General features: G+C 37.5%; 2 protein-coding genes across 3 annotated transcripts; both read right to left on the minus strand.

Moving 5' to 3' along the window:
* Nucleotides 1–1936: 1936 nt before the first annotated feature.
* Nucleotides 1937–5913, minus strand: LOC113273904 (protein PLANT CADMIUM RESISTANCE 6-like). The gene is made up of 4 exons (XM_026523479.1): nucleotides 5318–5913; nucleotides 5123–5194; nucleotides 4780–4992; nucleotides 1937–2073 (listed from the first exon to the last, which is right to left on the minus strand). The coding sequence occupies exons 1-4, from the start codon at nucleotides 5841–5843 to the stop codon at nucleotides 1988–1990; spliced, it is 897 nt and encodes a 298-aa protein (XP_026379264.1). The 5' UTR covers nucleotides 5844–5913; the 3' UTR covers nucleotides 1937–1987.
* Nucleotides 5914–6629: 716 nt separating this feature from the next.
* On the minus strand, nucleotides 6630–9141 carry LOC113273905 (protein PLANT CADMIUM RESISTANCE 6-like). 2 transcript variants are annotated; one of them, XM_026523480.1, is made up of 4 exons: nucleotides 8446–9139; nucleotides 8245–8316; nucleotides 7923–8135; nucleotides 6630–7009 (listed from the first exon to the last, which is right to left on the minus strand). In XM_026523480.1, exons 1-4 carry the CDS (start codon nucleotides 9041–9043, stop codon nucleotides 6912–6914), a joined length of 981 nt encoding a protein of 326 aa, XP_026379265.1. In that variant the 5' UTR covers nucleotides 9044–9139; the 3' UTR covers nucleotides 6630–6911. The 2 variants fall into 2 exon arrangements, with proteins under 2 accessions (XP_026379265.1, XP_026379266.1); XM_026523481.1 differs by lacking the exon at nucleotides 6630–7009 and adding an exon at nucleotides 7028–7248 and having other exon boundaries at nucleotides 8446–9141.
* Nucleotides 9142–9436: the final 295 nt, after the last annotated feature.

Below are 9436 nucleotides of genomic sequence, written 5' to 3' on the forward strand. Positions count from 1 at the left end.
GGGGTCATTGGGTCAAGAGTAAAAAAGCACTGTTTCAGGACTAGTAACAGCTTATTCTAGTACCTATCTGTACATGCAATCGTGGGTCTACACGTCTCCTACCTCTTTATTCTTCTTTAAAGAAGACACCCAAAAAAGCTTGCCCCATTTCTGTTTTTTCACTATCATCCAGCAGCATTTTATTCACCCAAAATAAATCCTTATTGATGCAAATTTTATTACGCTGAGACCGACTGACATTGGATTTAAGGATTTAAGGCAAGTACTAGACTTCAAGGTTTGTATTCGAATCATATGACCCATAATCTACCTTGTCATCCAGAGTGAGTCCAACATGTATCCTTGTGCTGCATCACGTACAGAAATTTATGGCTGGAATATTTAGGAACATATTAAACAAGTTATTTTAGAATTTATTAGATTTTCTCATAAACTTTTTTTTTCAAAAAAATTAATTGATGTCTCGTTGATAAAGTTGTTGGGTTATGATACCAATGATCTGAGCTCGTCGGCACCGAATTCTTTACTAATGAAGAAAAATACATAAGGAATCCACTTTTTCTTAGTACTAGTACTATGTATTTGGACAAATCATAAAAAACAGTTGGACATTTCAGACAATTTCGGCTACACTGTGCAAGATTCGGCCAATATTCTCTAGCTAAAGGATAAGTTTACATTAGTTCATATTTAACTCCCGCCACCAGTAGATAGATGACATAAACTGGTTCCTCAACCTTCTTATTTTATTAAGCATTTTCAGTCCATAACATAAACAGATTTTTTGTTTTAGGGCTTGCACATTCATCTAAAGAAATGAAATGGAAGGCCAGGCACAAGTGTAACAACACTGTTTTTTTTGTTATGATACATATACCTATATGCTTATTCTTCACAGAAAAGGATCGAAAGAAATCTTCCTTGATTTCCTTTCTATTTTTCTTGACCATCGCCATAGCATTACAGTACTTTGATGAAAGAGACAGAGTCAGACGACTGGACTGTAAAGTTAGAAACTTTAAGTGAAAGGCAGTAGTCCCCATGGTTTTTCTTATCCTATCTTTCTCATGGAGGGACTTGAATCTTTGATAACTTAACTGTCATCTTATTAGAGTCGGGGAATCTCTTCTCCATCTAGCTATATTACCTTTCCATGCATGCATGCAAGGTATTTTATCTGTATATCCTTTCAACTATACACATGGGTGCTACATCAGTACCTCATGCTCTCGAATATTACTTTTATTTATTTGACCATGAACTTTTAACCATTCAAACCTGACCGAAAAGCTAACTTAGATAGAGAGAGAGGGAGAGATTGTATCTCCCTTGTCCTTGATAATCCATTGACTGTAATTCAGAGAGAATACATGTAATAGATGAGTTATTCATTTCCTTTCTCTTATAACTGAAGCCTGAAGGTTCTATCTTATTTGGTTAGAATCTGCTGATACATGTGTGGTGGTATTGTATGCTTTTCTTCCTTTCTTTTCCTCCAAGAAAAGGTTCGCATGACAGGCCGTCTACATGTTCAATCCGACTTTGAATCGGATATATCCTCAGTTTCATCAACATGAGGTCATGTTTGTTTGGAGGGATAAAATCACGGTATCTCCTATAAATAGGAATACATGAGGATTAAAAGTAGGATTCCTTGGAAATAGAGGATTTCAAAATCTAGGCAGCGCTTCAGTATCATGCCCATGGGCACCGTGGTTCTCTGTACGAGGAATTGGTGTAGTATTACTATCAGAAAAAGAAAAAGAAAGGCAAAACAATAAAAAAATCATACAAATGATGCATCAATACCGAAATTAAGTTTGAAATTACAAACAAACGAAGAAACACCGAAAAGAAAAAAACTTGTAATTTTGTTAAAATAATTGCAATGGATCAACACAAATCACAATCATCAAACTAAAAAAGCTGGAATAATTCTTGATCATCATCTTTTCATTTATGTTTTTAGTCTCCTCGATTGCCATCTTCATCCGGTCATATTTTGATTCATTGGAGGGGCCATCTGTACTTGTTGTTGCTGCATCTGGTGCCTCATTTGATTTCCATGCCATCCTTCAGGGTAAAAAAAGTCAAAACCAATAAGCCAAACATTTCCATAAATGTGCAATAGGTAGTTTCGGTACCGGGGCACAAGGCTATACAGGATAAAATCCTCAACCCAATTATGAGTCATGCTATTATATCAAACTGCACAATTACCGGAAGCCTTCTTTTCATTGCACCATGTACATTGCTAAAAATTGCAGGGAGAGTGTTTTGGCATTCTCTATGTATCACCAATTTTGATAAAATTAACAAAAACTAGTCATAAAAATCCAAGGTGACCAAACTTGTGGTACAAAAACCCCCACTTAAATATTGGGATTCATTAAAACTCCATCATAAACTAAATTGATACAAAAACCCTAAATTGATTTCATCAAAATTTTGTTCTTTTGGGTTTTTGTGTTACTTTTGTTTTGGCGGATTTTTTGTGGATGGATACTGACACCTTTGGGATTATAACTCGCGGACCGTAAAATTTTATTTTTAGGTATAGATTTTTTGGCTCCATATTTGTGATTTAATCAAAGCCCATAATGTATGAAGCCTTAGTTGAGAGAGTATATCTATAAATGCGGGCCTACGCTGACGGAGTGCATAGTCATCAAAGAGGCAGGATTTTGGCGATCCAGGATGAAATCACAAGTAAGAATAATAGAACTATGCATAAAACTTATTTGAGGTCTAGACCAATGTAGTCAATTTCGTCCGTACCGGCCGATATATCGGCGATATTACCGGTATCGGACGCTGAGCGATACGGAAATCCTAATATCGCGATACGATTTTTTACCGATAATATCGTCCGATACGGGAAAAACGGTACATCGATTTATCGGCGATATTTGGCTTTTACAGTAATTTATGAGGGCATTTTCGGAATTCTATGAGAAGGGAAGAAATTTAATCCCTAAATCCCATCGATACGCAAAGGGAAGAGATTTAATTCAGGTAAATTTGTTTGCAGGTTCTTCTTCTCCATCTTAATTGATTCTATCTTAACAAAAGGTTAGTTTTCATCATTAACAAATTAGTTTCTCCATCTTAATTGATAGTTCCATTCTTGTTAGATCTAATCAATTTATGTGTGTTCTTTCTGTATGAAACTATCAAACCAACTGTACAGGTTCCTTTGGTATGAGTTTGGACTGTAGGTTGCTTTATAGTCATGTGAGTCATTCCACTGACTTCCACTAATCTAAGCAACGGTGTTTATATCTTTGTGGGTTAAATTGTAGCTTCTATCGTATTTGAATTTTCGGTATGAGTACTGTAGACAGTTTCTATGAGACTGAATATACAACAAACATAATCTGAAGACTTAATTGGTTCTACGTGCTTTGTTTGGTTACAGCCATTGAGTCCATCTGTTAAGTCTTAGATTTACCTCACACCTTGCCAACATTAGCATCAGTCACAGAATTTTGGGCCTCCATCTTTGGTGAATTGAGTTCACTCAAATTTTTTGCAGCAGATATTAAAACTGATCATGATATTGGTAAGTAAAGTTTCATGTGTATCAATTGGTTTAATTGTCATGGACTCATGTAAAATGGGGATTAGTCAGTTGGTCATTTCTTTTTGAAGCACAGTTAGTCATGATTTGCTGCATGATATTTCTCTAGCCAATCATTTTTTCTCAACATCCATTGGTTCATTGTTCCATATGATGTCATGTGCTAATGATCCAAATCAGTCTATGACCCAAAATCAAAATGATCATGGTATTGTTCTCTGTGCTGCCATCGCTACCTTTGATGGACCGGTGGTGATTCAATCTAAACCTGTCTTCTCCTTTTCCCTGCATTTAGGGTAGCTAAATACTAAGTTATGTTCCAACACACTTGATTTATATTTGGCTTTTCTATTTGGTTCAATTTATAATGATGAACATCAAGATTCAATCTGTTTGATGTGTTTCATTTCATTTACTTATTATCCTTTCGTCTTTCAGTTGCATTCAAAGAAGCGAAATCGCATAAAGCAACAAAAATTGAATGATAGCGTCTTTATTCAATACAACAAGAAATTGGAACGTCGATACAAAGAAATTAGTCAATATAATGATGATCCGAAAGCTCATGATCCCATTTTTCTGGATGAGCGTGATGACAATGATGAATGGTTGGCTTTAGAGAATTTGGATGACTTGGTTGTACAAGGAGATAATGTTATTTTGGATGATTTGCAAGATATTGTTGGTGAAAAAGGTGTGCCAGTTGTTGGTAAAAGTGCTTGTATCTCCCGACGCAAATTTACTTATCCAACTGACTCTGAATATAGTGGATATGATACTGATGACTTGATGTTGGACTCTAATTATGGACTACTTGGTGGAGATGATGGAGCTACGGAAGATTATGATATCTATGATGAATCGAATGATTTTGATTAAAATTGTAATGTCCATGTTTAATTATGTTTCCAGATTGTGAACTTTAAAGTCGTGAATTCTCCCATTTTTCCAATTTGAACTTCATACGACGACTCTTATGTTTTGAATGAACTTGTTTGTTTTTCTAAAATTGATGCATTTTAATGTTGTATAATTTTGTGTGAAACAATATAAATTATAGATATAAATTTAGAACCGATATCTCCCCGATATTTGAAACCGAGATCTCCCCGATACAATGTTGTACCAGTGTACCGGTCCTCAGCCGAGACAAACCGGTATCCGATATTGACTACATTGGTCTAGACAAAGGATCTTACCAATTGCAGGATCGTAACCTCTGTTCTTGAGTTCTCTGTATACTTGACATAGAGCACACACTTCGCAAAAGACATGAGTCACCCAATCGGCTGCTGGAGCTTCTATCAGATCATATTTGTTTCTCAACTTTGAACGATACCCGCACGATATTAAACAAGGTAACGCTGTAAAGAAACTGACGGCGGCGTACATTATCCCACTGGTAGAACAGGCTGCATACACGATTACACGACATGCGGTTAATACATAATTTCCTTTTTCTTTGTCTACAACATTAATATATCTTGGAGTTTCATTAAATTAGGGAGATGCGGTGAGCTGAACGAGAAGCTGGGTACTCACTGGTCTGGCCCTCATCGATGATTTCGGCAATCTGACCAAACGTAAAGCATGGGACACAAAATGTGATCAGAGCTGCACCACCACCACAAACAACAACAACGACAAACACGACATCAATTGCATGACCGTTAAACTCAGTAATCAGTAACCATTATGTGAGGTAAATTTGGAAGAAAGGTATATATATGTGCATACCATTATTAGGGTCGTCCATACAATCAAATAGCCCGGTAGTCCAAGCATTCGTACCAGGAGGCCTAGGAGGTTGATAAGGTGGTGGTCTATACATCGGCTGGACTTGCTGCATTGGAACCCCTGGCGTGGGATAACCAGGCTGTTGTTGTAGATAAGGACTAGATGGGGGTTGCATTTGAGGATATGTCTGTTGAGGATATGCTGGTTGTGCTGGAGCATATCCTGGTTGTTGCGGATGTTGCTGGGGGTGTTGCTGGTACACAGGATTATTCATTTGTGGGTTCTGTGCTGGTGGATATGTTTGTTGTGGCGGATATGACTGTGCATTTTGCTGATGACCAAGTGGTACACCTTGAGTACCCGGAGAACCACCGGCGCCTGAAGGAGCAGAAGGTGGGTAGTTCGCCGCTTGAGGAAGAGACGTCTGGTTGCCAGTGGGATGCTCCGTTTCGGGCATTCCAGAGTCATCATGACCAGGTTGCTTCCGGTCTACAGATGATTTCGCAGAATCTGTTGGATTTCCCATCTTTTTTCTCACACAAAACTTCTGTTACTCCTTCCCACTGCAACAACTTCTTTTATTCTCTCTTTTTTGAGTCAGAAACTAAGAGATGATCGTCACGTTGAGTTATAGGTCGTTTAACGAGTAAATGACAATCCATCGCATTTATTTTATGCCATAAGTAACAAGTTGATCATTAGAACAATTAACTCAAGTAGCTGTACTGTTTGATAGTTGAACTTGGCATGATGAGCACTACACATGAACTGTATAGCCGCTGATAAAGTCAACTTGAGAATAAGTAATCTCATTAAACGGATTAGATTTAAGAATTTTGATCAATCATATGATAGATAGAACTTTGACTTGATCAGACGTGAGTATGTACAGGTGATTAAAAATGAGTATTAAAATGTTTTCTTTAATAAAATATGCTAACAAGTGGTTTCAGCAAAGTCCGACTTTTAGTCACGAGTTGAAAATGTATTACACCGCTAACGTTGGAAAAGACAACCTTAACCATGAGATTTGTGTTAGAAGTGTCTGATCTTAACCATGTAATTTGTGGCTTCTTCTAGGAACCACTTAGCAGTACAGGGGAGTTTTATCGCCTTCCCTTTGGTGAAGAGCAACGTTAAGTTTGGCCATTGTCATTTATAACCGGGTCCCTTCTTACAAGGAGTATCTTTCAGGTTTTTTATCGTAAAAAGTTTTACTAGTGGGCTAGATTTGTGACTGAGCTTGGCATGGATGCATAACCAGCCATCTAAATGTTATTCTCCATGTAATCAATCTTGACTGTAGCGTGACACCGTCCATATATACACTATACACCATGCAGAAACTAGTGTAGTTTTTTTTACTATAAAAAGATAGGGAAACCAAAAAAACAAAGAAATCATACAAATGATACATCAATACCGAAATCAAGTTTGAAACTACAAACAAAAAAAAGATGCCGAAAAGAAAAAACTTATAATTTTATCATAATAATTGCAGTGAATCATCACAAATCACAGGCATCAAACTTTAACAGCTGGAATAATTCTCGGTCATCATCTTTTCTTTTTATTGCTTCCTCAATCGCCATCTTCATCCAGTCATATTTTGATACATTGGAGGGGCCATCTGTACTTGCTGTAGTTGCTGCTGCTGCATAGCCTGGAGCCTCATTTGATTTCCATGCCATCCTTTAGAAAATAAAGTTGATATCAATAAGACTGACATTTCCATAAATGTGCAATTGGTAGTTTGGTATCCAGGCACAAGGCGAAGCAGGATAAAATTCTCAACCTCATTATGAGTCTAGTATAGCAAAAGCAGACTACACGACCAGAAGCCTTCTTTTTACTACATCCTGCGTATCCTCAACGAAAAGTAAACCTAATCATCGGTTCAGTTTGCTGATAGACGCGTACCGAGGGTTCCACTGTCATATAATTGACAGAGTCATTTGTCAGGGCTTAAATTTAAATGACTAGTGGTTCTCTATAAACGAGAAAAAGAACTATGGCAAAACCGCCTGTGGTAGTATTTTTTTTTGTGGATCCCTGTGGACCCTGTTTCTTGGAAGACTGCAAGGGCCATGCACTGTGTGTGACGGTCTTTTAGTGTAGTTTTTTTCTCGGTCTATAAAGACTTTTGATATAAATGTTGATGAATTATTTAGATGGACTTGCATATCTATGTGCTATCTGATTTTCCAACTTTTTTTTTGATTTTTGATGAACGGTTTGTAAGAAATTCTATCCCATCCTGTTGTAAATTGCAATCCTCGCTTGCTTTTTTTTTTCTTGGCCGATAAAAAAGAATTTACTGGAAAAAAAAGGCATACATAAAACATTCCTGAAAATTTGTATAGGGAAAGTTATGGCATTTTTGACGTATAAGTTCCGGAAAACTAAATTTTATGAGAGCAGCAGAAAAAGATACTCCGGAACAGAATTTATTTTGTTACTAAATTCAAAGTTAACTGAATTTTTAATTTTTGTTATCAAAGAGGCACGATCTTTGTATATCCGGGATGAAATCAGAAGCAAGAATCATGATGCAGTTAAAACTTGGCAAAATAACTTGTTTGGAGTAAGAAAAAAAAGAGCTTACCAATTGCAGGATCATAGCCTCTGTTTTTGAGCTCTCTATATTCTTGGCAAAGAGCACACCATTCGAAAAAGACATGAGTCATCCAATCTGCTGCTGGGACTTCTACTAGATCATATTTGCTCCTCAACTTTGAACGATACCCGCACGATATTAAACAAGGTGCCGCCGTAAAGAAAAGTATGGCAGAGTATATTATCCCACTGGTTGAACAGGCTGCATACACGATCACACGACGTACGGTTAATACATTTAATGCTAATTTTGTGTGCAATATACCGTGCAGTTTCATTAAATTAGGGGGATCGAGAAGCTGAGTACTCACTGGTTTGGCCCTCATCAACGATTTCTGCAATCTGACCAAATGTGACGCATGGAGCGGCAAATGTTACGAGAGCTGCACCACCACCACAAAGGAAAACAACGACAAATTAACGTGAGTGAATTACATGACCGTTACAATCAGTAATCATTCTTATCAAGAAAATAAATAAATCAGTAACCATATCATATCATGTGAGCATACCGTTATTAGGATCCTCCATGCAATCAAATAGGCCGGTAGTCCAAGCATTCGTACCAGGCCTAAGGGCAGCGTTAGGATGATAATTAGGAGTAGGTACTGGTGCTGGTTTATTCGGATACATCGGCTGACTTTGTATGGGAACCCCTGCCACGGGATAACTAGGCTGTCCTTGTTGATAAGGACCAGTGGGAGGAGGTGTTTGCATTTGAGGATATGCCTGTTGAGAGTACGCTGGTTGCTGAGGAAGGGGTGATTTTGCTCCTTGGTTATAGTTATGAATAGAAGACGGATAGGCTTGTTGCTGGGGGTGTGGCTGATACGAAGGATTATTCATTTGTTGGTTCTGTGGTGGTGCATATGCTTGTTTTGGCGGATATGGTTGTGCATTTTGCTGTTGATGAATTGGTACACCTTGAGTACCAGAATACACAGAACTACCAGCGCCTGAAGGAGCAGCAGGTGGATAGTTCTCCGCCTGCGGATGAGACGTCTCATCGCCAGTGGGATAATCAGTTTCGGGCATCTCAGATTGCTCATCAACATGACCAGGTTTCTTTAGGTCGTCGGAAGAATTTGCGAAATCTGCTGGATTTCCCATTTTTTCTTTCTCACACAAAATTTCTGCTAGCTACTACTACTACAACTTCCCTTATTGATCTCTCTTCTTCGTTTTTTGAGATAGGAATTAAGAGATTATTGTCAAGTTGATATCTTTATACGAAATTAAGGAAGGTCAGATAGTGAGTAATGACAACCCTGCGCATTTTATTTTATGCCATAATTAGCAAGTTGATTAGAACAATTAACTTAACTAGCTGTAGTGTCCGGTAGTTGAACTTGACTTGATGAGCGCTAGTCTACACTTGAACTGTAGCCGCTGATATAGTCAATTTAAGAATAAGTAATCTGATCAAACGGCTCAGATTTAAGAAAACAAATACAAATAGATAGGTACAGGTGATTAATAAATTTTTTGTTTAGTTTAGTAAAT

Source organism: Papaver somniferum, chromosome 4 (genome assembly GCF_003573695.1).
Source record: "Papaver somniferum cultivar HN1 chromosome 4, ASM357369v1, whole genome shotgun sequence".
Lineage (NCBI taxonomy): Eukaryota > Viridiplantae > Streptophyta > Magnoliopsida > Ranunculales > Papaveraceae > Papaver > Papaver somniferum.

Coding starts and splice junctions, on each gene's coding strand:
- LOC113273904 (XM_026523479.1), bottom strand. CDS start 5,843: ATGGGAAATCCAACAGATTCTGCGAAATCATCTGTAGACCGGAAGCAA. Junction 5,195..5,317: donor TATGGACGACCCTAATAATG/GTATGCACATAT, acceptor GTGGTGGTGCAG/CTCTGATCACATTTTGTGTC. Junction 4,993..5,122: donor CATCGATGAGGGCCAGACCA/GTGAGTACCCAG, acceptor TCGTGTATGCAG/CCTGTTCTACCAGTGGGATA.
- LOC113273905 (XM_026523480.1), bottom strand. CDS start 9,043: ATGGGAAATCCAGCAGATTTCGCAAATTCTTCCGACGACCTAAAGAAA. Junction 8,317..8,445: donor CATGGAGGATCCTAATAACG/GTATGCTCACAT, acceptor GTGGTGGTGCAG/CTCTCGTAACATTTGCCGCT. Junction 7,010..7,922: donor AGGCTATGATCCTGCAATTG/GTAAGCTCTTTT, acceptor TATTTTCTAAAG/GATGGCATGGAAATCAAATG.